General features: G+C 46.6%; 1 protein-coding gene and 1 long non-coding RNA gene across 2 annotated transcripts; one reads left to right on the forward strand and one right to left on the reverse strand.

The window, feature by feature from the left end:
- Positions 1-638: 638 nt before the first annotated feature.
- Cckbr (cholecystokinin B receptor) lies at positions 639-11,636 on the reverse strand. The gene is made up of 5 exons (XM_041667210.1): positions 11,106-11,636; positions 4,093-4,344; positions 3,692-3,941; positions 3,226-3,395; positions 639-3,047 (listed from the first exon to the last, which is right to left on the reverse strand). Exons 1-5 carry the CDS (start codon positions 11,254-11,256, stop codon positions 2,515-2,517), a joined length of 1,356 nt encoding a protein of 451 aa, XP_041523144.1. The 5' UTR covers positions 11,257-11,636; the 3' UTR covers positions 639-2,514.
- Positions 8,895-26,364, forward strand: LOC121458085. The gene is made up of 3 exons (XR_005975799.1): positions 8,895-8,921; positions 9,847-9,935; positions 26,135-26,364. It is a non-coding gene; the product is annotated as an uncharacterized LOC121458085 (long non-coding RNA).
- The last annotated feature ends 171 nt before the right edge of the window (positions 26,365-26,535 follow it).

A 26,535-nucleotide genomic window follows, 5' to 3' on the forward strand; every position in this document is an offset into this window, starting at 1 on the left:
ACCAAATTGTCGTGGACTCCCCTATCTCAACTCTCAGCCTGGAGAGGGAAGAGGCTAAGGAAGTACCAACCCCTAGCTGAGGAGCCATTATTTGTTATTTCTTATTTTAAAGTGATTCACTATTGTTATGTGTGTACGGCGTATGTGCAAGTGTATGTACACGTGCCATAGTGCACAAGTGGAGGTCAGAGGTCAACTTTCAGGACTCAGTTCTCTCTTTCCATCAACAGGATATGCAGTGATATCTGAGAGGAGGGAACCTCAATCAAGACAATGTCTCCATGGGCGTGAAAGCAGAACTGACTCTGCCCCTTGCCCATTGCAGCAAGGGGTGAACTAGCCAGGGCAATGCAGGAGAGCGCCACCCTAGTGGGGAGGACAGGAAGAGTTGGCAGGCAGACCAACCCTGCAACTAACCAGGCCAAGGTTATGAGTTGGTCCACCCTACATCCACTCCATCTGTGATCTACAGGAGTCAGTCCTGCAGTCACAAAGCTGCAGGACCTCCACGACAGAGGGCAACAGGATTTCCAAGAGAAGTCCCAGTGAGGGCCCAGCATCAACACTGTAGCAGACCCCAGGGGCCTTGAGTCAGACCAATGACTCTTCTCAATGACACTCACAAGCAAGCAAAGTTAGTGGACAAAAGGGTTTACTGCATGACTCACTGTGTCACACTGCAGCTTCCATGACAAGATTTCTTTTCTTTTTTTTTCTTAAATTGTGTTTTATTTGGAGGAGGTTTCAAGGGCAGAAGGTGGATATGAAGGAATAGGAAAATGAATAGGATGAAGATGTACAATGTGAAAGACACAAAGAATAAATAAACAGAAAGTTAAAAAGAAGAAAAGAAAATGCCTTCATAAGATCTGGCTGTAGGCAAGCCTGTCAGGCATTTTCTTAACTAGTGATTGATTTGTGGGTGGTGCCATCCCTGGGCTGGTGATCCTGGGTTCTATAAGAAAACAGGCTGATCAAGCCATGTTGAGCAAGCCAGTAAGCAGCACCCCTCCATGTCCCCAGCAGCAACTTCTACCTTTAGGTTCCAGTTTGAGTTCCTGTCCTGAGTCCCTTCAATGACGGACTATGATGTGGAAGTGTAAGCGGAATAAACCCTTTGCTCCCCAGCTTGCTTTTGGTCATGGTGTCCATCACAGCAGCAGCAACCCTAAGCCATCCAATTCTCTATCTATTGCTAGATAAAGGATCAAGGAGTTCTCTTTTTGTCCATTCTCTCCTTATCATCCTCACCTGCTTGCTGCGCTCTCTCTCTCTCTCTCTCTCTCTCTCTCTCTCTCTCTCGCGTGTGTGTATGAAGTGATAAGGTTGCTGTTCTCTGTCCTTCTCTGGGGCTAGATGAGTTTTATGGTGAAAAGAGAAGTTGAGCTGGGAGGCTCACACTGACTGCCAGTTCTACACTCCATCCTCTCACTCCCAGGTCTCTTTGTTGCTACATCTACTGAACGCACTTCTAGTCAACCGTATCCTGGCCAGTTTCTGAAACTAAAGCAGATCAAGTATTTAATACAAAGACCCTACTCTTCAATTAACTTTCCTGTGCCTGCCATAGTCTGGTTCTTGGTATTTCAAACACACATTGAATAATCTAAGTCTTATGTAGTCTTTCACCTTCTATCTTTTCATCAAAAGTTTAACAAGCATTCATTAATATAGTACTTCGACAGTGGCATCAAATGGGAGAATGTACTCAGGAAACATGAAGTGTCGTGAATATCCCACCTGCCATGCTGGATCCCAGAATCATCACTGGACTATGGGTAGATCCAAGACGAAAACCGAGTGAGAGCATACCCAAGACATTTTTGCACAGTGTTGGACACAGGGTTGAGTAGTTGTGGAAGAAAACAGATGAAGAAGCCTTTACACAATCCACACCTGCTCACTTGCCTCCCAAAGTTCAGAACATCCAAGAGGACACTAAGTCATTTATTATTTTAAGAAGTGGTCTGGTGAAAGAAGAGGGTCAGGGCCACAGTCCCTAATAGAAAGGGATAGGGGACTTTTCATTGCGGAAAGGTCTGCATGTTGGGAAGGTATGTGATTAGGCCTCTTGTTATTTTCAGTGCTGGGTGATGAAGGGAATGATGAGGTCAAACTGGGGACAGTCTGCAACGTCCTAGGTTAGTCTGGCATTAGGTATGGGCACTAATGAACAGTGCTATTAATTTACGCACAGGTGCCAGTCAGCTGTTGTCAGAGCTCCCCTTGTGTAGCGAAAATTCACTACTACAGACACTGTGATTGTCTATCCAGTGGGGTCAGTGCCAGGTGTCTAGGGTGGGACTCAGTCCCCTATCAGAAGTGTGCCTCCTTGCTTGTTGAGACTCCAGTCTGTTTCAGGTGGGGCAGCGAAGATAATGCTTTCTGTGTGTAGGCGGCTATCCGTGCTGTTGGGCGTCCACCCGGATGAGTCATGGTGTGTTTCTTATGTGTTTGGATGGATCTGTTTATAGGGATCGTGTGTCCGGTCTTACCCTCCATTCCTTCAACCCCTCATCCAGGTCCCAGTGTGCTGATGGTGGTATAGCTTAGCCTGGACAGTGAAGCGATGGAGGGGGTAGGAGGATCCTCATCCGGAAGAGGCCGGGGGCGAGCTCGTGGAGGCCGTGGGCAACAGCGGACACATGTATCCAGGCAGGCCTGGCGAAAGCGGCGGTGCATGAAACAGTAGACTAGGGGATTGACACAGGCAGAGGCGTAGCTCAGCAAGTGGATGAAAGAGATTGGGGCCCCTGAGAGGGCTCGATGTGCCCCTGGGCCATCGAAGGCGCGCCATGTGTTGGCGCTGTACACTGGCAGCCAACACAGGAAGAAAAGCACAACAATCACCAGCAGCATTCGCACTACCCGTTTCTTAGCCAGCAGCTTGGCCTGGTTGGGCCGAGGGCCAGGGCCTGACCCAGGAGTGGGAGTGGTCAGCGCAGTCATCTCCAGTCGGGAACGCGGAAGTTGCACGTAGCAGCCGTCACTGTCTTCCCCAGCCAGGCTAGTTTCAGGCCGGCAAGCCCCGTTCTGATGGACAGGCCCTGAGCACAGAGCACAAAGCATAGAGCACAGAGGGTGCGATCAAAGCAGAAGGCAAAGTCCTCTAGCCCAACATCCACTCCATGCTCCTTCCCCACGGCTTTTACCCTGATCCACCACTAAGGAGGTCATGTCCATTACCAAAGCTCCGCCCCTCGTGCATTTCACCTTTTCACCCACCTGATGCTGCTCCACCCGGTAGGGCTCCTTGGTTTCGGACCCGACTTTGGATCTCACCATCGTCACCATCAAAGCGAAGGCCAAGGTAAAGCTCGCGAGAGATGAGCCCGTAGGCCACAGCCATAACCACGCCAGGGACGAAGAACAAAAGCATTAGCAGAAGTACTGACCTGGGGACATAACACAGACCAATAATGTCTCCTGTGTGGCCAGTTACAGGTAGAGGAAGAGGCAAAAATTGGCCTGTGGCCAGCTGATCAAGGAAGGGGTGGTTAGGCTTTGGGGATGCTGCTGGAAGGTCAAGAGACTGGCGAGGGACCCCCAAGTTGGAATTCCAAATGTGGGGATGTAGAAAGGGGCTTGGAGGGGAAATTCCTGGAGCGGGAGGACTGCTCTGAGGAAGGGGTGAAGCATCTGAGGAAGGTGGGAAAAGGACTTCCTAAGAGAGTGTGGTGGGTGCCCTCACCAGGTCTGGCGGACACGCGCACTGGGCCAGCGATGCACGCACTGTAGCACTCGAGGCCCCACTGGCTGCACTGCGGTGTATACAGGATAAGGGACCATAAACAGCCCAGACAGCAGCCACGTGGCTAAGATCACCCGCGCTGCGTGGGAGCGGGTCTGCCACACCCGTGCTTGCAGTGGTCTGCAGATGGCGCTGTACCGCTCCAGGGCGATGGCCACGAGATTTAGCGTGGACACACTCACTGACACCCCTAAGCAACATGAGAAGAAACGATCACGTTGGGAACACACACACTGCATGGTGACACTGTGATTTCCTCACCCTCATCGGGAAAAACCCTTGTATTTGCCAAGTACTTTAAGAAGGGAGAGGGCCAAGGCGGGGATGTTTGTCTCACCTACCCATGAGGTAGGAAACGGCCTTGCAGATGACGCTGCCGAAGATGAATGTGCCCATGAGGTTGGGCAGGAGTGTGAAGGGCATACAAGCCACAGCCAGCAGGAGATCACTGACTGCCAGGGAGAGCAGGAAGGCATTGGTGACAGTTCTCAGGCGCCGGCTCAGTCCCAGGACCACAATGATGAGCACGTTTCCTCCAACACTCATGAGAAAGATCACCGCGTAAAGGGTGACTCTAATGGCCAGTTCCAGTTCTAGGTAGAAGAGAGAGGTGGCTGTAGGAGGATTTGAGTACCATATTGGATCATGTCTGTGTTCCCCAAAATACAAACAAACAGAAAACAAAACCAAACCAACCCTTCCCCCAACTAAAAGAAGGGAAAAGCCATTCACTGCTGTGTGCCATCCACAGCCCCTCCTTCAGGGCTGTGACTGCTGTGTGCTGTCCACAGCCCCTCCTTCAGGGCTGTGACTGCTGTGTGCTGTCCACAGCCCCTCCTTCAGGACTGTCCCTGCTGTGTGCTGTCCACAGCCCCTCCTTCAGGGCTATTGCATCCTCTCAGCGCTGCATCCACTCCAGTCTCTTGATGACTCAGTTTCTTGCCTGCACCACGAGCACTCGTGACTCCTTCTTAAGCTGACTTCTCAGCCTTGGAATGAAAACTCTTCATAACCCCCCTGCTTCCACCCCAAACACAAACATTTCCCAAATCTGGTAAATGCCTATAAATTCCTCATCTACCAAGAATCAGACTGATTGCCACTGCTTTGCAAAGGCTATCGTGAGCACCTCATTTGGAGCTAATCTACTTTTTGACCGCTGCGTGTTCCATGTTCCCTACACATTTATTAGAGCCCCTGTTTTCCTCTCCACGTTGTGCTTTAACATTCTCCAAAGATTCGTTCTTCCTCGGTAAACATTTGCAGAGGACTTCCTTTGTGTCAGGTTCTGGGGACAAAGAGGTGACTGCCATTCGAGAGCTGACAGTAGAGAGGGAATCTGAGACACTTAAAGAGGTAATTGCCACACAGTGTGATAGGAAGTGAGTTTGAGAGATGTTCAAGAAGGTATAGGAGCCCCAGGGGAGACCAGTGCTGCTGGGTGAGTCAGAAGGGCTAGAAAGGTGACCAATTCATTTGTGTCATTGTCTATGGGGAGATAGATTCATCCTTGGACCTTTGTATCATAAACATGCAAACCTGAACAAAACTGGATTGAATTGAAGTGGACTGAGTCATCCATACCCACGGCCTCAGTGTCAGGGACATAGGAGCTTGAAGACAGAAAGCCTCCTACACTGTGGGAGTAGGAGTCCAGAGGTACAGCCTCTCTTCCTTAACTGCCCAGCTTGCTTCGCTTAGCTGGCTCTTGGCTTAGTTTTTAAACTGAATTACTGGCTCATAATGATAACTAGCTGATTTAGGGGTTATTCTACTTATTAGATAATAAATAAGCTCTATTTATTAGAAATCCTCAAACAGGGGACTGGAGAGCAGGCTTAGCTATAAAGAGCATTTCTATGCTGGTTGGCGCACAACTGTCTGTAATTCCAGATCGTGGATATTGGGAACCTGATTTCCTATTTTGATTGCACGAATGTACACACACACACACACACACACACACACACACACACCCCACAGGACTTAGCAGTAACATTACTTGCTTCGATCTTGGGGTGTCTGAAATGTCTTGCTGCCTACAGCTGCCTTAGGGCTCAACCATTCCACACACTATTTCTTTCTTCTCCCAATCTGAACTCCTCTTTGCCCCTGTCTCTCTATTCCATCATGGCACCTCACTCTGTTGTACTTCCCTTTTCTGCCAGTGTATCTTAGGAAACACACACTGGAGGGCCTTGATGGACCAATAGCAGGTGACAGGATGATTTTGATGTAGTACTCTTGCTTTTGTATGCCTATTTTTCAAACCTCCTCCTTCTTTCCTTCTTCTTCTTCTTCTTCTTCTTCTTCTTCTTCTTCTTCTTCTTCTTCTTCTTCTTCTCCTCTTCTTTTTTGACAGGGTCTCTTTATGTAGTCCTGACTGTCCAGGAGTTCCCTATGTAGACCAGACCAGCCATGAACTCACAGAGATCCTACGGCCTCTACCTCCTGAGTGTTACAATTACTGGTGTATTACTGACTTAAATTATGTTCTTTTCACAGGGACAGATTATGAAAGGCTTATGTCTGGCAAATTTGAAGTGCATGAGGTGTGTGTGTGTGTGTGTGTGTGTGTGTGTGTGTGCAGAGACAACAAATAAACTCTTGAAGATCTTTGTCAGAGAGGCCCTTGGACGTGGGGCGGGGGAGCAGATAGCCTTTTTTGCATCTTTGTTTTCTCCAAGTTCACTTTCTTCTGTCTCTACCCACCTTAACATTAATTACTACACTTCAGGCTGTGTAGCACTTTGAACTACACAAGTACCTAAAAACTGTCACATCCATTCATGCAGTCGATACACACCCTATGTGTGCTCTTGACCTAGTGGTGGCCCAAAAAGATGAAGCTAGGCTTCCCCTTTATGAAATTCTTAATATACTTGGAATTTTCTGGAAAAAAGACGTTAAAAGTTATAATAAGCATGACAAGCAATTGTATAGCAAATGCGTGTGAACATTGCGAAAGAGTATGTGAGACTGTAAATGTGTGTGTTTATTTGTGTGTGTGTGCGTACATGTGTGTGCGTGTGTGTGAGAGTGTGTGTGTGCGTGTGTGTGTGCATGCATGTGTGTGTGTGTGATCAGCCTGATAATGGCAGAGAAGCATAAGCACAAGGATCCAGACAACATCTAAAGCAAACGATAGGCTTAAGCTGAGGATGTGGTCAGTGGGTAGAGTGCTTACCTAGCACACCCAAAGCCTAGGGTTTGATCCCCAGCACCTTCTAAACCAGATGTGGTGGCACACGCTTGTAGTCCTAGGGATTGGAGGCAGGGGATCACAAGTTCAAGACCAGCCTAGGGTACAGGTAGCTTGTCAACAAACAAAACAAAACAAAACAAAACAGGGTTTTCTAAGAAAAACTTCACAGGAACTGAAGCAGCCAATGCCTTCACCTGGTGTGCTATATTTGGTTTTTTGCTAACAGAGACATCGTTGTAATACTCGTGTATATATGTGTGGTGAGCGTGGATAGGGTTCAACTAACTTGGGGGAATAGCGGGGTGCATGAGACACACCCAAGTGTCAGTGGCATGGAGCAAGTAAGCAGAGGGAATATGCAATGGTGAATTGGCAATATAATTATGCCTTAGAACTTGAGAGTAATATAGAGGTAGGTGAAGGTAGCCCTTATTTATTTGAGTAATAACTGGTAATATCAAATTGAATATAGGCTGTGTTTAAGTTTAAAGAACACCTGAGTAACTGTGATGACAGAGGAGTAAGCAACAACGATAACCAACACTAAGTAACACTTCAGGGTGCAGATGACATCCTCAGGAAGCAAGGCTTGTATGCAGAGCTCTGTATGTGAATGGGGGAGTAATCACGGGCCGGCGGTTCTGACTGAGGGGGTGGCATTAGCCAAGATGTGTGGGCACTATTTAAGTGAGTATAAATGTCAGGTGCTAACACGTCTAGCTCAGCTAAGATGTTAATCTTGATTGTGTGAAATAGCTGAAAGCCTGACTGAACACAGAGACTATCCGAGTCATTACTGAAAATGTCTGAGTGCTGACGAACAATACTGCATGATTTCCTGGGGATATCTTCAGAAGGTTTACCTACGCAGCCTTGGGGAAGATGTGCTATTTTGTAGGTGATTATAAAATAAGAGTAGTATGTGACAGACAAACCACCTCGAAATGACTGCGGACAACACTGAGTGTGGTTATCACCCGTTTTACTATGGACAGCATGTGCGGTAATGGTGAAGTCTCAGATTTGCCTAAAAATAAAGTGCGCAGCATCCACATTTCTCTCGGCAACGTCGTAGTGAGCCAGGTGACGTGTGCGTCTGTGGGGTACTATTTCAGTGAGACTGGCCAGCGCTCTTTGCACGGCGTGTCTGCACACCTGCATAACAACCTGATGTGTCCAAGCAACAGCATCCAGATAAATGAGGTTGTCCTTGTCCTTGGGCTCTGAATCACTGAGCATCTTGCTCCTTCAGCGACCCTCCTCTACTCGCTGCTCTCCCTTGCATGAGAACCTTTAAATATCTCTCTTGATTCTTCCGTACTTTTAAATGCCCAGGATATAACAAATCTGCAGAAAAAAACTTGAAATTGCCATTTTGAGATCAGCCTGGGCAACAAATGAGACCCTGTTTCTAAAGTGTGTGTGTGTGTGTGGGGGGGGGTGCAGTAAAGCTCGGCTACAGCCTACTCTTCCGCAACCACACAAGATTTCTATCACTGTCCTCTTTCTCTTTCTCCCAGCACTTCTACTTCTTGGACACTTTGACTAACTACTCTTGTTCACTTCTTGCTATTCCTTCCCATAGCCCACTCTGAGTCAGGTCTCAGTTTCCACATATCCTCCTAAGGACTAGTTATTGCGCCTAAGCAAACCCATTGTGTTTTGTTCATCTCTGACTCGTCATAGCAATATTTAGCATCACCTACTCCACCTCAGTCAAGACTTTCCTCTCCTTTCTGCAATGACACAGCTACTGTTTCTGTTTCATTTCACTCTTCATGGAATCTCCTCCCTCTGCTTTGCCTTTAAATGACAGCCTTCTGTAGGGGCCCGTGTCAGCTTCCCTGTTCTCGTCTTATACAATGTTTTTATTAAAAAAGATTTTTCTTTCCTGTTCCTATGGTTTCCAGTTCTCCTTCCAGGTGAAGACTTTTCAAGGCTGTATTTCCAGCTCAGCTCTCCTAGGTAAGTTGTAGATCTCTGTACTCAGCTGCTTTGATGAGTTAGCCATCATTGTCTGAACTCCATGGACTCCAAACTGAGTTTATAGTAATCCCCTCTTCCAAAGCTATTTCTGCTCCCTTGTTGCTGGGGACTGAATTCAGAACCTTGCAGTAGCTAGGCAAGGGCTTTAATATGAAGTGCATATCCAGCCCCTCCTTGATTATCTTTCTCATGATATGCCATCTACATCCTTCCAGTTTTCCCAAACTAGAAACTGGATGTCATTCCTTGATCTCATCCACCCTCTCTACTTCTAATCGATCATCAGGGTCTGTTTATTCCATTTCCAGAAGTGGCTCTCAAGTCCATCCACTTCTCTTCATCCCCTCTGCCAGCACCTCTATGTTAGCATCATCTTTCATCCAGATCTGTGTAATGTAATAGCTTTCTAAAGTATCCTTCTGCATTCCATCTCATCCACACATCCATTCTCGACACAACACAACTAACCCTGGAAACACTATTGAATCCTTCATAGATCTCAATGCTACACTCTTGCAAGGTCTTAAAGCTCTCCATAAATAATACTCCAGGCTGGTCCAGCCTGAGTGTTGATTATGTACCTTTAATGGTACATGTTCCGGCCATTCAAAAACTATGTTGTGCTGAACAAATCTGCCATGGGCTTAAACTTTGAGCGTTTTAGACAGCCTGTCTTTACCTAAGACACTTTGTGCTCCTTCTGCTCCTTCACTTAGCTCTCTGTGTGCCATAGTTTTCTGCTTAAACCCATGTCTCACAACCCCAGGAAAGCAATCTTGATTCCCAAGAGCAGGGCAGGCTGGAAGTGTTCCTTGTTTACCTGTCTGTTTCCCTATAAACTCTGAGCTCCATGAAGTAGGATTGTGACAGTGTGTTACCCTCATATCCTTGTTGCCTAGCGCAGTTTCTGCTTCAGTAAATATCTCCTGAATGAAATATTTGAAGTGACAGCGGGTAACAGCCAGACGGAGAAAGAATGGGCTGTTTTATGGGGTAAGTAATTATGCGGATTGTAATTTATTCCAACGTTTCTTTCTCGAACACAGACTCCAACTCTTTCCCTTTCTGTTTACAGAACCCAAGCTCCCAGGCTGCACCCTTGGCAAGGTTATCAGACCCCATCACCCTTGGCTGTCCCTATTTCAATCAGAGCCTTTGCTGGGATTTCCAGGCAATGGTCTTGGTCCCTGTGTACTTGACTGCAGACCGATGATGAGACTGCAGATCCTGTCTAGTTCATACCGGTGTCCCCAGCACTTACCCTAGCAAGTGTTCATTAAACACTGAAAGTGGGTACGGGAAGGGGGAAATGCATCTTAAAATGCTCATTGAAGCACTGAAGACGCTTGCTGATGGGAGGAGGGAGAGTCACTTTAAAGACAGGATGAGTGAAGGCAGTGGGAAGGGATGCCGGTGACACAGGGATGAGACTCATGCAAAAGGAAGGTGGCTCCAGGAAAATGAGACATAAGAAGAGGGGACACTTGGGAGTCTTTGGATGGGACTCCAAAACCTTCAGAAAAACAGAAAAGGCAAGGAAATAGATGAAGGGCTTGACTCTGGGAGCAGAGGAATTTTGGGGCAAATAGAAACAAGAAAGGCAGCATTCCCTAGTGCCAGCTAAATTCAGATTTGACAATCTTTTCTTGGGAAGGCTGGGGTCGGGGGACAGATTACAACTCCAGACTCTCATCCAGGCAGTCCAGAGAGCTCCAGCCCTCACTGACACACTCTCCTGCTTTTTCTTTCTTTTACAGGCTTCTCCTGCTTTTTCTTTCTTTTACAGGCTTCTCTCTTCCCCCCCTTCTCCCTCTCTTCCTCTCTCCCTCTCTCCCTCTCCCTCTCTCCAGTGCTGGCTCTGCAAACTGGATGTTAAAGGAAAAGAGCTAGACCTACTGGCAAGGAGAGGTCCTTGCTCTTTGCTTCCCGGCTGTGGGGTGCTGAGCTTGGGGATGAACAATAGTCACAGGTATAGCAGAGGAAGTAAGAGGCCAGGGCTCTGAACCAGGTTCTGTGAAGGTTTGATGGAGTTGTAAGACCTTGGAGGCACAGTGTGTGGAAGTACTACAAGGGAAAGCAATGGGCAGTTGACAGTGTAGAGGTCGTGAGGGTTATTCATTAGTGCTATGGGGTGCAGTGAGAGGGTTTTAGGGAGGCACCCACCTCTGGTCCCGGTTCCGCGGATGCGAGGGGGCTCGCAGCTGAGGTTCCCGGTGGTGCTACTGTTGAGGAGGGGGACACCCGGGCGGCACAGGGAGGAACCCGGCCCGGTTCCGGGTCCCTGCATACTGCGATTCAGCTTGAGCAGCTCCATGGTCCCCGTGAAGTCCCACTCAGCTCCGCCAAGTGGGCTACAACCCCCGTTGCACCTGGCCCTGAAGCACTGATGGCTCAGGCTCCCGCCCACTACATCGCCCGCCCCTCTTGGTTCCCGCCCCCTGCCCTGTCTCCTACCCCTCCACTTTCCACCAGCCTTGCCTTGACTCCAGCCGGTCCCAGGCTCTGTCTGGGCGGCTTTTGTCCCACCTGGTGACACTTGGCGCACCGCCCCCTCTCCAGAGTTCCACGCCCGCTCCTGGGTGACTGCTCTCCAGGCTCGCCCCCGCGCTAGGTTCTCCACTCTTCTCTTAGATATGTCTTTCCTGCCCACCTCTCATACCACTGCCTCTAGTTCTGGAAATTTGAGCGTGTGTGTGTGTGTGTGTGTGTGTGTGTGTGTGTGTGTGTGTGTGTGTATACAGGGGCGCCTGCGCGCGTCTGCGGAGGGGACTGCACGACGGGAGGAGTGAGTAGCTGCTGCTGAGGGGCCCAACATCTTTCTTTGGTGGTTTAGAAAATGTGGAAGTGGCGGTGGTGATACTGTTTCTGCCCCAGGATCCCACACTACAGAGCAGGTGCGTTAGCCCTCCTGGAGCCACAGTTACCATGCTCTGCCGCAGTGGCCGCAGTAACCACCACAGATCACTCACTACTTTAGCTCTCTCTGCAGCTTTTGTGAGAGCTGGGGTAGCCTCAGCTTCTGCCTCAGACCACCCCATCTTCTATCTGAAACCCAAATCTAAGCTTCTGCTCCAGGGCTTCCAGAAGGTTAGGGAGAGCCGCAGTTGCTCACAACGGAGACTGTACACAGTAAAAGCCTGCCTCTAGTTAGAGTTGACTAGGGCAGTGGAGGCGTCTGGGAATGGATGTGAGAACCGCACTAGCACTAAATGAACTAAATTGAGGTGTAGTGGGGTTCTAGTCCTGGTCCTGTCCCAGATGAATGATGGCAATTAGGTAGCTTGGTCTCTAGGCAGCGTCCATCTGCACCCGAAACGCTGATGCTCCCTGTTTGCCCTTAGCACAGGTGCAGCACTGGTGTAGGGTGCTGGGTTCCCACGAGAGGGGGCCGGAAAAGGACTGAGTCACTGGGATGTAGCGGGAGGGAACAAAGCAGGAGGTGCGTGTGGAGCACAAGACTGAGCGGACGCAGCTTCCTGAGGCAGGCCTGGCCTCTTTTTTCAGTATTGTTTCTTTCATTCTTTCCCATTCCAGTATGAGATAAAGTATCATCATTTGGACTCCCAAAGCGACTGTCAGAAGTGTGGGAGTGGGAGTGGCATTCAGTGGAAGAGGGGATTAGAGTTGGGTGGACTCTGGATAAATGGGGAATTGAAAGTTAGTATCCTTTGACTGCTTTGCAGAGGACCTGACCAGGCACCGCCGAGTTCATAAGGGATGAAGCACTGTAGGAAGGGTTGAGCCTGGGATGTCATCACCCACTCCCCCGTGCTCCGCTGTCTCCCTTGCTCTTCTGAGAGCCCTGGATCAGAGGAACTTGCTGTGCTGTTTGTTCAGCTCCAGCACAGGTGGTATCTCTGATAATCCGATGAATTTTCCCATACTGGGTGACGGTAGCATTGAAGAACAAGGGGACAAAGGAAATACAGGAGGAGAGAAAGATGGAAATAGATGTAGATTGCATTCAGTTATCCAACAAACCATGTATCTAGGTATCAATTATGGGACTGTACACTATTTTCCATGCAGCTAGTCTATCCCTGAAGACCTCCTACTATAGCGGGGATTTCACTAAATAAACCAGAGACTGCAATTCACAGTCCTATATATGAACATTAAGGTGCACAAATTGAAAGTTTAGGAATTAGGCTTGGGGATATGGTTCAACTATTAAGAGCAAGCACCAGCTACTTTTGCAGAGGACCTGGGGCGTGGTTCCCAGCACAGATAAGGTGATTCTCAACTCCAATTCCAAGAGATCCATTGCTCTTCTGGACTTTGTGGGCACCAGACACTTATGTGGTATATATACATATGTGTAGACAAAACATTCATACACATAAAATTATCCTTATCCTCCATGCTCCTCCACCCCTGTAATGGACCTTGTGGTACAAAGTCCAGACTCCTCAAAAAGAAAGGATTCATTGCCTAGAAGACAGTGCTCAAGAATCAGTCCTCTCCAGAAGTTGTCAGAGCAGAGTACCTTCAACATCACTAACTCTTCCTGGGTTATCATGCATCCAATGATCAATCAGCAGAAGAGAAAGAGCCCATTTCCTCATCCCACTGAAGGAATATCTGTTCACAACACCCCAGCTCCTCCTTTGAGGGTGGTTGAGGATTCTGCTGGGTCTGGATTACTGCTCAGCCTCTCCCTTTGCCCAGTCCTATTTTCATCCCCTCTTGCACAGGTGTTGACTTCAAGAGTACTTCTCAGTAAACATCCTTCACAGTGATCTCTGTTTGAGAGTCTGCTTCCTGGAGGATAGAGCTACATCGCTCCCACATTCAATCAATCACAAAGTCCTGTTGATTTTAGCTACTGAACAACTCTGCTTGTATCAACAGTCTCTTGTGCTACTACAATCCCAGGCTCCTAGGATGGCTGCTATACTTTGTTGGTGACCCTTTACATCCAATCCTCTTCCTTATGTCCAGAGTTCTACGTTAAGAATACCATTGGAGTTATGCCAACCTACTGATCTTTGCTTTTAGTAGAGAAGGAATCCGATCTATGAAACCCGTGTGGCCTGGTTTCTGCTGTGTTTCTGTAGTTTTTATTCCCTCTGCTGAACACACATTGGCCTTCCTTGAGTGTTTCCTCCCACCTTTTGCTATGCATTTCCTAGTCAAACAGATTTGGTATACGCTTTCTGGAAGGTTCTCATTTCCTACCTATCTATCTGATTGCATGTAGAGTAGCATTTAGCAAAGACATTTTCCTGATTCTCTTGGCGGGTGATGGCTAATCATGTTCACCCTTGTATAACTGGCCCAGAGACTACAGTGAGGTATGAACTACGTGACTACAGTATGGAAAGTAGAATCAATGTCACTCTCAAAAATGTTGCTCTCAAAAATACAGAAATTACACAGGCAGTCCTGGTCAAATCATACAGGTCCTGTAACAGCCAAGAGTTTTCCCTGGTTGGACCGACAACAGCAGAAACCAGATACTTGAAGAAGTAAGTGCATGTTGAAATAGGGTCTCATGTATCCCCGGTTAGCCTGGAACTCACTGTGTAGCTGAGAATGACTTTGAACTCCTGATCGTCTTGCATTCACTTCCCCAATGCTGGAATTACAGGCCTGTACCACTGTCCTAGTTTTTGGTTATGTGTTTCGTTTTGTTTTTGTTTTGTTAACTTTACCAGAAGCTAGAGTTATCTGGGAAGAGGGACTCCAGTGCGAAAGTGATTTCATCAGATTGCCTGTAGGCAAGACTATCAGATACTTCTTGCTTCATGATCAATATGGGAGGGCCCAGCCTACTGTGAGCATTACCACCTCCTGGGAAGGTGGTCCATGGGGGAGCAAGTCAGTAAGCAGCATTCTTCCATGGGCTCCATACTTCAGATCTGCTCCTAGGTTCCTGCTTTGAGTTCCTGCCTTACTTTGACAATGACTGTGATGTGGACATGCAAGTCAAAAACCAAAACAAAAACAAAACATTTCCTCCTAGAGTTGCTTTTGGCCATGGTGTTTCAGCACAGCAACAGAAACCTAACTAAGATAGCTACCATGCCCAACTTGGTACACTAATGACTTTAAAGACTGAGTTTTAAATTTTTACTTATGTGCATTGCGTCACATTGTCACATGAATATGGATGTTTGTGGAGGCTAGAAGGTTTGTTGGGTCCCTGAATTGGAGTTATAGGCAGTTGTTAGTGTAGTTGCTGAGAACTGAACTCTGGTCCTCTAGAAGAGCTTACTGTACTCTTAACTGCTGAGCCATCTCTCCACCCCTCAACATCCTGCTAATGGCAGAGAGAGGAGAACCCTCTGAAGAAATGACAACCACTGTTACAAGCTAGAGAATTCAGGAGGACACAGGACAAGGACCCGAAAGTTGTCTCTAGCTGAGAGCAGTTACCCTACGGCAGTCAGTGAAACACCAAGGCTTTTAGTTCTTCCTGGAATCTCTGGAATATATTTCATTGCAAATGACAGCTTGTGATACCCTAGACAGAGAATTCAGCCACGCTGGGCAGACTTCTGGCCAACAGCATTAGGAGCTAATAAATGATTGGCGTTAAGCCACTAAATTCATTATAACCTGCTGCATCCGCTGTGGAAAAGTGGCCACATCTTCCAGTGGAGGGGGTGGCAAGTGGAGACCACCGTAAGCCTTCCCAGAAGGATACGGGCATTGGAACAATTGCAGCACTGGCTCATGTCAAAGCACCAATTCAGATGGGCACGGTAATGACTTATTAAAGTCATAGAGATCGTGCAGAAGAAGGATCTAAAAACTGTCCATGAAGCAAGAAGGCAGCATTTAGAGTGTTTGCAGGTAGAGGGTGAGAGAAGGGAATTAGAAAATAAGTCCCTAAGACTTCCAGTAGCTGAATAAAAACTGTAACAGAAACTGTGTTCCAGGCAGGTTACTTTTGATGGATTCCTTCCCTCTCACAGAGAACTATAAATTTAGGCCTCATATTATTTTTAAATTTATGATTATTTTGTTTTAGGAATTTTAAATGAGCATATATAGCATTAGGCTTCATTTTGGCATTTAAAAGTTATTTTTGTTAATTCCCCATGAGCTTCTTCTCCCATATCCCCTGACCTCCTTTTCCAACCCCTTTTAGTCTTCTTTTTGATTTCATGTCATAGTGCCCTATTGCCCTCCCCTACTTCGCAGCACTTCCTCTGCTCACATGGTCTCCTGTAAACACATATCCACTTAGATCCACACACAAACATTGTATGCTAGGATCTGCGTATGAGACAATATTCTATATTTTTTTGTCTTTCTGAGTTACCTGGCTTAATGTAGTATTTTCTAACATCATTCACTTTCCTACAAATTTCATTTGTGTTTACCTCTAGAGTTCCATTGTGTATAGGCTCTGCGATTTTATTATCATCCATCTTTTGATGAGCATACAGAAAGAATCCACTTTCCTGCGGTTGTGATGAATGCAGCAGTAAGCATGAATGTGCAAGAATCTGTGGTCGGACATGGAGTCACTTCAGTATACATACTGGAGTCCTGTAGCTAGGTTATATGGCAGTTGTATTGTTTTTCTTTTAAGCTGTATTTTATTAATCATTATTATTGTATGTGCACATGTGTTTATGATGTGTGTGTGTGGCGGGGTATGCTTATAGCATGGCACAAATGTAGAAATCAGAGGACAATTTTGTAGATTAGGATTCCTCCTTCCCAGCTTTATGTGGATTCCAGGGATAGAATGCCAGATTGTCAGACTTGTGTGAGTGTGTGTGAGTGTGTGTGTGTGTGTGTGTGTGTGCGCGCGCATGTGTAGGCCCGAAGTTGATGTTGGAAATCCTCTTTGTTTGCTCTTCAACCTTTTTCTTTGAGGCAGGGTCTCTCAGCCAAACTCAGAACTCACAGACATGCCTAGTTTCACTGGCCAGGTTTCTGTGCGCTCCCTTCATAGACTGGAATTGCTGCTGGCTGCCATACCCAGTACCTGGCATCATGTGACTCTAGGGATCTGAACTTTGGTTCTCTTGACTCCCAGCAATCACTTTAACTGCCCAGTCATTTCTTTATTTGAGATGTCACCATACTGATTTCCATAATGGCGGGCTAGTTTCCATTCCTACCAGCAGTGGACAGGGCTGTTCTTCCCACATCCTCATCAAAGGGGAATGTGCTGAGTCATTCAAATGCTGTTCCTGGGAAAGAAACTGAATGGCTGAGAAACTGTTCAGAATTTAGTGGCGACCTCAGAAAGAGCCATTTTGGTTAGTAATTGAGGCAGAAGATAGGTAGGTGTACTAAACCTGAATGTGCCTGGAGGGAGTGGAGTGGCTGATTTCAGGAAGGCGTTTTAGAAACGTCATCATTAAGGAAGAGGAAGAACTAGAGAAGAATGTGGAAACGTTGTTTTCAGATGGAATAATTCCAATATAGAGAAGACTTAAGACGAGGCTGGAAGGACGGAGAAGGTGAGTTCATGATGTCAGATTTCCGAGACAACAGGGAGAAGATTCTAGAGAAGCATAGAAGTCCCTAGCTTTCAATAGGAGTAGAGACGCAATCTTGGTGTCAAGTATAAAGGGAGATCAGAAGTGGAAGGTTGTAACAAAGTTGTGAGCACCCGGCTAACAACCATAAATATGTTTTTCTGCAGTGAAGTGTGGCTTGATGGCTAGTGGCTGTGCCTGAAAGACAAAGCAAGGCTTTGCATAGGTGGTGAAGGGGGGAAGCAGACCCTCCCTCCCTGCAAGCTGACTGCAGCTTGGAGGGCAAGCCACCTTTGATGATGCATAGAGGCAGTGTGGGGGAGGTGTGAGGGTGGCGAAGAGGAAGAGGCCTGCATGTTCTTTACTCTGAAATGATTTTTTGCCATCTTCAGTTCTTCTGCACAAAAAAATCCTCCACACACTCAAGTCTCTTTAATTTTTTCACTATTGCCATAGCAACATAATTGGAATCTTAACTAATACTGTACATTTGTGGTTTTGGTGTGCTCTGGAGCTATGGACTGTTAGATATGTGTGTGTGTGTGTGTGTGTGTGTGTGTGTGTGTGTGTGTTGGGGATGTGTCCACACATGCTACAGCTTCTGTGTGGAGGTCAGAGGACAATTTCAAGTGTCTGTCCTTGTCTTCCATCTCATCAGAGAAAGGTTTCTTCCGTGTTCTTCTCCAGTGTGTGTGCCAGCCCAAGTTTCTGAGAATTCCCTGTCGTCACCGGAGTAAGAACACTGGGATTGCAGATATGTGTTGGTAAACTCGGCATTGGGTGAGGTCTTAGGATTTGAACTCAGGTCCTCATTCCTACACAGCAAATACTTTATCTGCTGAGCCATTGCCTTACTGAAAATAGTTTAATAAAGGAAAAAAAAGCACAAAACCAACAAAACCTAAATGGAGTAGGGGTGGGAAGTGAAGAGCAGAGGGGCCGAGTAAGTCTATAGGACAGCAGAGGAGAGCTTTATTTCTTCTGCAGCTTAGCTGGGGATGTTGATGGTTTGGTTCATCAAAGGTAGGAGTTTACCAGAAAAATACAGGGACAAGAGCAAAATACTGAGCCTGGAATCTAAGCTGGAATGGGGAAGGAGCTGTGAGGGCTGTGACAAGGCCTACAGAGAGTAAGGAAGGGCGCAGAGACCTTGGCTGTCCTCAGTAATGAGGGGAAGTGGGGAGTACAAAGAAATTTGCAATTTCTAGGAGTGGGGAGTCTATTGAGAGAGAGGAAACAGCACTTAGGAGGTGTGGGCCCCAACCTGTGAAACACAGGTTGTAAGAGGACGAAAAGCTTTGAAGGGGGGCAAGGAAGATTAAATATGGCCAGAAGCGTCTGGAGAGCTGATGTCCTCACAAGAGAAGGAGAGTGAGCAGATATTCAGACATCTATCTGTCTCCCTTTCCTTCTTCCCCTCTCTCTGCATACACAGGAACGATTGATCAGTCACGTGGGGGCACAGGGAGAAGGCAAGTGTTTTCAGACCCAGAAATGACCACTGTAAAAAGCCGAATCTGCTGGTACCTAGACCTAAGACTTGTAGTTTAAGAACTGTAAACAAATTTATTCCCTTTATTTAAGCTGCCCAGTTTGTGGTATTATGTTATGGTATGCCCATTCTCTAATGGTTTCTCAGACCTTTTCCCATACTTCCTTTTAAAAAAATCTGTGTGTGTGTGTGTGTGTGAGAGAGAGAGAGAGAGAGAGAGAGAGAGAGAGAGAGAGAGAGAGAGAGATTTGTGTGAGTGTTTATGTGTGTGTATATACATTCCTGTGTGTTGTGGTACACACGTGCCTTGGTGTGAGTGTGGCAGTCAGAGGACACCTCGGGCGTTACTCCTCACCATTTTGTTGGAGACTGGATTTCTTTTTGTTTGTGACGGCATAGGCTGGCCGGTCCACACATTTCTGGGAATCTGATGTCTCTGAGTGGATTCTCACTATGGGCTGCTGTGATTACAGACACAGTTCTGTGGACCCCAAGCCAGGCCCCATGCTTGCCTGGCGAGCACTTTGTCCGCTGAACCGTCTCTTAAGCCCTCCACACTTCTTTCATTACTTTTTTCTATGTTTTTGTTTTTGTTCTTGGATACAGAGTTTCTCTGTGTAGTTTGGAGTCTGTTCCAGAACTTGCTCTGTAGACCAGGCTGGCCTTGAACTCGAGATCTGCCTGCTCTGTCTCCAGTGCTGGGATTAAAGGCGTGCACCACCATCACTTGGCTTCATCACCTCTTTTCTCTTTCCTTGTGCTCGTACACAGAGCGTGGCCGCAAATGAAGGTCACACTTGGATTCAGGAGCCTTGAGCTGCTGGCCATTTCTCTTTATTCTTTCTAACAGAGGTTTAAATTGTTTCCATTTTTGTATTTTGATCATATTCTCTCCCTCCCCCAACTCCTCCCAGAAATCACACACCCCCTTTCCCACCAACTTCATGTTCTTTATCCCCCTCTTTCTCTTTAAAAATCCCCAAATCAAAGCAAAGACAAAAAAATGCCAAATGAAACCAAACCAAACCAAACCAACCATTCAACCACCATCCATCCATCCATCCATCCATCCATCCAACCAACAACCAAAAGCACACAAAAGCACAGAGCTCATTTTCTTGACTAATTTCTCCTCAGTGTGAAAGCTCTGCTTATTCACAGTATCTCCCGGCCCTGGAGTGCAGTTGGTTTACCTCCTCCACTGAAGAAAAGAAATTTTCTTTCCCTCAGCAGCATCAATTGTGCACAGTGCCTTGCTCAGGAGCGTGACTTTCCCGCTTCTCTTTCTGCTGGTCTTGTACATGCTGTCACAGACCCCGTGAGCTCATATGTGCACCAGCCCCGTTGTGTCTGAAAGTGGCAGCTTCCTTTTGCTTCTCTACCACCTCTGGCTCTTACAGTCTTTCTATTTCCTCTTCTTTGATGGCAACTTTTTTTTTAACATCATATTTTTACTGATTATTTTATATAATGTAGTCTGATCACACTTGATTCCCATTCTTCCCAGGTTCACTCTCCTATCCTTGTGCCTTTCCCCCCCAAAATGAAAAGAAAATTATATAAAGTCCAATTTGTGTTGCCTATATACTCACTGGAGCATGGTCAAACTCTGTGATACCACCCCCAAAAGAAACAGCCCAGACAGGAAGCCACTGAAGAGACCTTGAAGAAAGGTGAGAAAGAAGCTGACGGGTAGCTCTTCACAGTTGACATAGCATGCTGGTCCTCATCTCCTCTGTCTGCCTGCTGCTGGGTAATGAGAGGTGATGATCAGGAAGTGCTGTAAATAGGCTAATCCAGTGAAAGTTGTTTAGTTAATGAATTCAGCAGTGTTGAAGAGTAAACCTTGGCCTTGCTCATGCTGGACAAACACTCTACCACTGAGCTACACTCTCAGCCAATGAAGTGGTTTATAGGGGGAAAGTAAAGCAGCTACTGTGGAGAAGAGGGACGTCCATGGATGGGGGAGGAAGGGGATGACAATGTGCTGAGGGGATAGATGTTCATTACAACAAAGGAGGAAATTTGGTCCAGGCCGAGGGCCTTCCAGGCTTTGGAGAGAAGGCTGTGCAGGGCCAGGAAATGGGGTATTTAGATAATGACAAGGAATGCAAAGTCAGTATGGATGCTAATAGGAGACAGATGCGGACCCTCCTTCTAGAATCAGTCAAAAACCAACCCACGCGCTCAAGAAGCGGTCAAATTACATGATGTCCGAGCAGAGCCAGGTTCCGGCTGAGAGAAGCTGTTGTAACTTGACCTGCCAGGGTTGTATTTGGCTTTTGTTTGGAGCCTTGGGGCTTCTGGGCCACTAAACTTGACTGGTGTGGTGTGTGGTTAGAATGGTTTACATTTCCCAGGCGTGCTCTGACCCAGTAACACAGGTATGATCCTTTTTTCAGTAATCAATATCACAACTGAGGTGAGGGGGGTACTTGCAGCTTAAGTAAAAGCAGCCAAAGAGAGACCACCTAATGCCCAGCCGCTTAACCTGTGCTGCAAGAACTTACTGCTCCAGGGAGCTGATAGGTCCTCAAAACACTAGTAATTTACTCAGGAAGCCCACCTTTCACACACACAGTAGTGCCAGGATCGTGTAATAAGCTCTAATCCACACACACACACACACACACACACACACACACACACACACATACACACACACACACACACACACACACACACACACACACACACACACAATTGGGGTCCAAGCAGGAGATAAATTACATCTTAGTCCCTGGCTTTCTAGCTTTCTCCTTTTCCCAGTTCCTAAGTCCTTTTCTCTGGGTCTGATTAGGTTGCATTCTCTGTAGTCTGCACCTTTCAAGGCTTTCTCTGCCTTTCTATGATACGTGGATATGCTTCTGTGGTGAGCTCCTGCCTACGCAATCCCTGCCCACACAGGAGGCTCTTCCCTTGGCATAATTAAACAAAGAGGAAAATGGCTGAGAAGGCAGCCAGCTGGAGTCAGGCAATAATGTTGGGCAGCGGAAAGAAATCAGGGGCAGTACTAGCCTTCCAGGTCCCCAGACTTGTGCTGGGGGAGAGCAGAGCCAAGGGCCCAGTGGTCTGGATGATCACACTCGGTGTCAGACTGGGCCCTCAAAGCTGGTCAGTGATGGCCAGAGCTCCGTCAGGTCAAGGCTTCACCCGAGGGCTAATAGAGTCAAAGGAAAGCCACGCAGAGACAGCTCCCAAGAATGTCCCCGCATTATTAGCTTCTGGCATTCCTGTGTAACCTGCTGGAGGCCACGGAAGAAGGTCGAGAGCAACAGGCTGAGACATTGAAACTGGGAAGACACTTGTTAATTTGTTAATCTTGTAGAGAATCTGGGCTCAGCTCCCAGCACTCACATAGTGGCTCATAACTACTGGTAACTCCATTTCCAGGGGATCTGAAGTCCTCTTCTCACCTCTAAGGGTACAAGGGACATACATGCATATATATGTATATATATATATATATACACATAAATTAATAAATCTAAAAAAATTTAAAGTCTGAACAAATGTTTCCACAGACTAGTCAAGACAACAGTTTCCTCCAATATTATCTTTGCCCCTCGAATTCCATTTCTTTCTGGATATTTCCCCTAGTTTTTCAAAGTAATGTAAGTCTGAAGCCTAGAAGAGGGTTGTAAGTGGAGTGAAAAAACCTGGCACCCTCTGCTGGCGATATATGGTACTGCTAGAAGGGCCCACAGGAGCTATGCAACTAGAGCCTCAGAAGGCTCAGAGGAAAATCACAGGTAGAGGATGTAATAGTGACAGACGGCATTGATTGTGGAGAAATCTCCATCTACCTGGTGCTGGTGGAAAGCTGCCATTCATAAATTAATTCACATTGTAAGTCTCTAGTAATAGCTAGGAAAGATTTTGTACATGCTGAGGGGTTCCCAGCTAGTAAGGGCTTCTTCAGAAGCAAACCTCAAGTGGCTACAGTTGTATGCTCTGTCCTACCAGTTGTATTTCAGTCCAGCTGAACAGGTTCCCTGACTCGAGCCATGGTTTTGATCCCGTCTGAACAACCCATCTCTGATTCTAGACTCAAGCCAAACTCCCCTGAGCCCCAAGCAAGAATCCACCCACTCAGTCTCCTGTTGTTAGAGCCTGCATTAGCTCTTACCTCAGGGTGGAAGGCCTGTCTCCATATGAATCAGATCCTTCCCAAGCTTGAGAAGTTACTTCATTTGTCTTTCAGGGCTAGCAGTCAAAAGCATAGGAACAAAGCACAGGAAGGCAGAGGGAGATGAGGGGAGAGGAGGGAATGAAGAGAGGGAGGGAGGGAGGGAGGGAGGGAGGGAGGAAGGGAGAGAGGGAAGGAGGGAGGGAGGGAGGGAGGGAGGGAGGGAGAGAGAGAGAGAGAGAGAGAGAGAGACACGGGCTGGTAATTTTTTCTGCAGGAGAGTAGCTAACTGGAAAAATAGGAGGGTTGAACCTTGAATACCTCAGCCAGGTCAAGGTATCCTGCAGCCAAGAGAAGACGAGAAGACAATGAGCCCTAAGTCTGCTGGGAGGAGGGAGGAGAGCTAAACCTCAAGGCAGCCATGATCTCAGCAGAAAAGCCCTTGACATATTTTGACACTCTGGTGCAGATCTAGCAGCACACATAATGTAGGTGTAGAGATGCTTGCCCTCTACCCCACTTCTCCGGTGTAGCAGTGGTTTCTGCCTTTGTGGCTGCATCCTTGAGATTACATTTGATCACACTGGGCAACCTTGTCGGGAGTCATAGCTTTGCTTTGCAGGAATGACATGGTTTCCCTTGGTTACCACAGCGACTGATCAAAGCACTGTTCTCTGCAAAGGAAGGAACTTGGCAGACTTTAGCCCCAAACCGAGGTTTGCTCTTTCCTATAAAATAAAATAAAAATGACAAGCCTAGGTTTCCTATCATGTGACTGATGAGCCCAGTGATTTGGGGTGTGCTGTTTAATCCCATAGCTTCAGGCTCTTCATTTAAACATGGAGATAATAGCGATATCCTTCTCATATGGTTGTAGTGATGAACTGAGACAATGCATGTGGCCCAGAACCTGTCATAGAGAACTCCTCAACAAATCAAATCTAGTATTTTCAGTTGCTCTATGGGCTCCAGTTTCTGGTCTGGAAAGAGTGAACATAATAATCAACTTCCTGACATGGCTATAAGAACTGAAGAGTTAAACCTATGTCTAGCATACACCTCACTTGCCTCCTTAACAGTGTGAGAAATACTGTATATACCTGTAGAAGGAGCTGTGGGCTGCGTTTCTGCCACCCAGCTCCCGGCCGCCTGGCTAGCTTAACAACTGAAATAACAATACACAAACTGTATTCATTTAAACACTGCCTGACCCATTATCTCTAGCCTCTTCTTGGCTAACTCTCATATCTTGCTTAACCCATTTCTAATAATCTGAGTAGCATCATGAGGTGGTGTCTTACTGGGAAAGATTCAGCATGTCTGACCTGGCGGCTGGCTCCATCACATCTCTGACCTCACTTCCCTTCCTCTCAGCATTCTATTCTGTCTACTCCACCCACCTAAGGGCTGGCCTATCAAATGGCCAAGGCAGTTTCTTTATTAACCAATGAAATCAACACAAAACCCCGAGTTTTACAGATTTTATTAAAGTTTCTAACTAACATTCGGAGGATTTCATCTCAGTTGTATTTTATGGATTTCTGTCTGTTTTCTCTTACCCAACTTAGGGTCTTGCAAATGTCTCTGGCCATCTGGGCAGAATCTATTGTCTTCTGACAGGGCTGGCTGAGATGTACTTGGTTCAAACTTACACACTTTTAGGCGGTGCAGTCTTATTCTCCGGTGCTTCATGATGTTGTGGTCATTCTCCAGGCTCCAAAAGACTCAATTCTGATCTCTTCCTATTCTGCAACCTCTGTGAAAGTGGAGTCCAAGTTTTTTCCTCCCAGGAGATTATAATAGGCAGAAATTTGCCTGTTACTACTCTTGTCTTCTGAATATGACAATGGGAACTTTGCAGATGTAATTAAAATTAATAGCTGGCTTACCTTGAAACAGAGAAATCATTCTGCATTATTCAGGCTGACTTGGCCTAATCTGATGGGGCCCCTTGAAGAAGAGCCTGTTGTGGAATATTTAACCATATAAAGGCGTTACATTTGTTTAATTATAAAAAAATTTGTTGCATTTGTTTAATTATGTAAAGATTGCTGCTGTTTCATCTTGCCTGCCTAAGGCACCTGATTGGTCTAATAAAAAGTTGAATGGCCAATAAATAGGTGGGATTGGGATAGGGAGGGCTGGGGGACAGAGAGAATAAGTAGGAGAAATCTAGGCTAAAGAAGAGGGAAAAAGAAAAGAATGAGGGAAAAAGAGAGAGACATGCCTGGGGCCAGAAGCTAGGCAGCTGCCAGCCAGCCAGACACAGAATAGATATACAGAAAGAAAGGTAAAAAAAAAAAATCCCGAGGCAAAACGTAAAGAGAAACGTTAAAATAAGAGCTAAGATAAAGCCAGGCATTCATAATGAACAAGTCTCCATGTCATGATTTGGGAGCTGGTTTGTGGCCCAAAATAAAATCCTGGTACAAGAGCCTTTCCCTTGCTTTGCTCCTAGAAGTGGTATTGTTTTTTTTTTGGGGGGGGGGAGTTGGGGCATGGTGTTTTAGGAGAAATGTATCAAAAAACTAGAGAGGTGAGTCCTATAGTCTAGACGGATAAATTCTGCGGATAGCTGGGATGAATCCGGAAGCAGATTCTTCCCCAAAGCCTGCAGCTAAGAGCCCAGCCCAACGGCCATTTGAAGAGAGCCTAGATTTGAGTCACACACTGTGAGGTGATAAGAGGTGCTGTTTTAGCCTGTGAAGTTTGTGCTAAGATACTAGAGCAAGGAAAGAAAGCACTAACGGAATCTTCAGTTCCTGTTCCTTTAGTCTTAAGGAATATTTCACCCTCAGGTCCAGAAGTTTTGATTCTTTCAACTCTAAGCCTGTGTAGACAGATGGGAACGTTTGCTTCTGAGTGAATTGTTGTCAAGTCCTAAGGGAACTGGGGCAGAGGTTTCTGATGATTCCTGGTTTGGATGCTGCAGTTCAAAGAACCTTACAGTCAGGGGATGTAAACATTTCAGTTATTCCCTGTGATGGAGAGGAGGGTGAAGAGTGCAGTTCCCAGTGACTGCTTCAGCAACATTTCTTTTCGTACACAGAAGTGTCTTGCTTGATGTTCGTTACATACTAAGGCGTTTTTAGACTAAAAGAATTGATTTTTATTTTTGTTATTAAAGGAACTTAAATTTGTGCTCTAACCTACCTCAACCCAGCACAATCCTGAACCGTGAAAACACTGGCTCCAAATCAGAAATGGGAACTGCTCTACCACTGGAGGACTCCATATGGTGACATCAAAACCCTCATCCTAGAAAAACACAGGAAGAAGATGCACATCTGGCCTTGAAACTTTACTGTCCTGCATAAAGGAGGTTGGAGCTGGTCCATTATCACTGTGTTGCTGCAGATGAGGGTTCTATGGAGTGACAAGATTCACCTATTCTAAGAGTGTCCATCCCACTAATGAGCCTATTTTCAGCTCACTAAGTCCATCATGTGTGTGATGAAATCGTTCACATCATACCCACCCATTCTAGTTCTGTGGGATTTGAGACAGAGATGGGAGCGAAGGCTCTTG

Source organism: Microtus oregoni, unplaced genomic scaffold (genome assembly GCF_018167655.1).
Source record: "Microtus oregoni isolate MIOR12 unplaced genomic scaffold, Mior012 000016F_ref0000370, whole genome shotgun sequence".
NCBI classification, from domain to species: Eukaryota; Metazoa; Chordata; class Mammalia; order Rodentia; family Cricetidae; genus Microtus; species Microtus oregoni.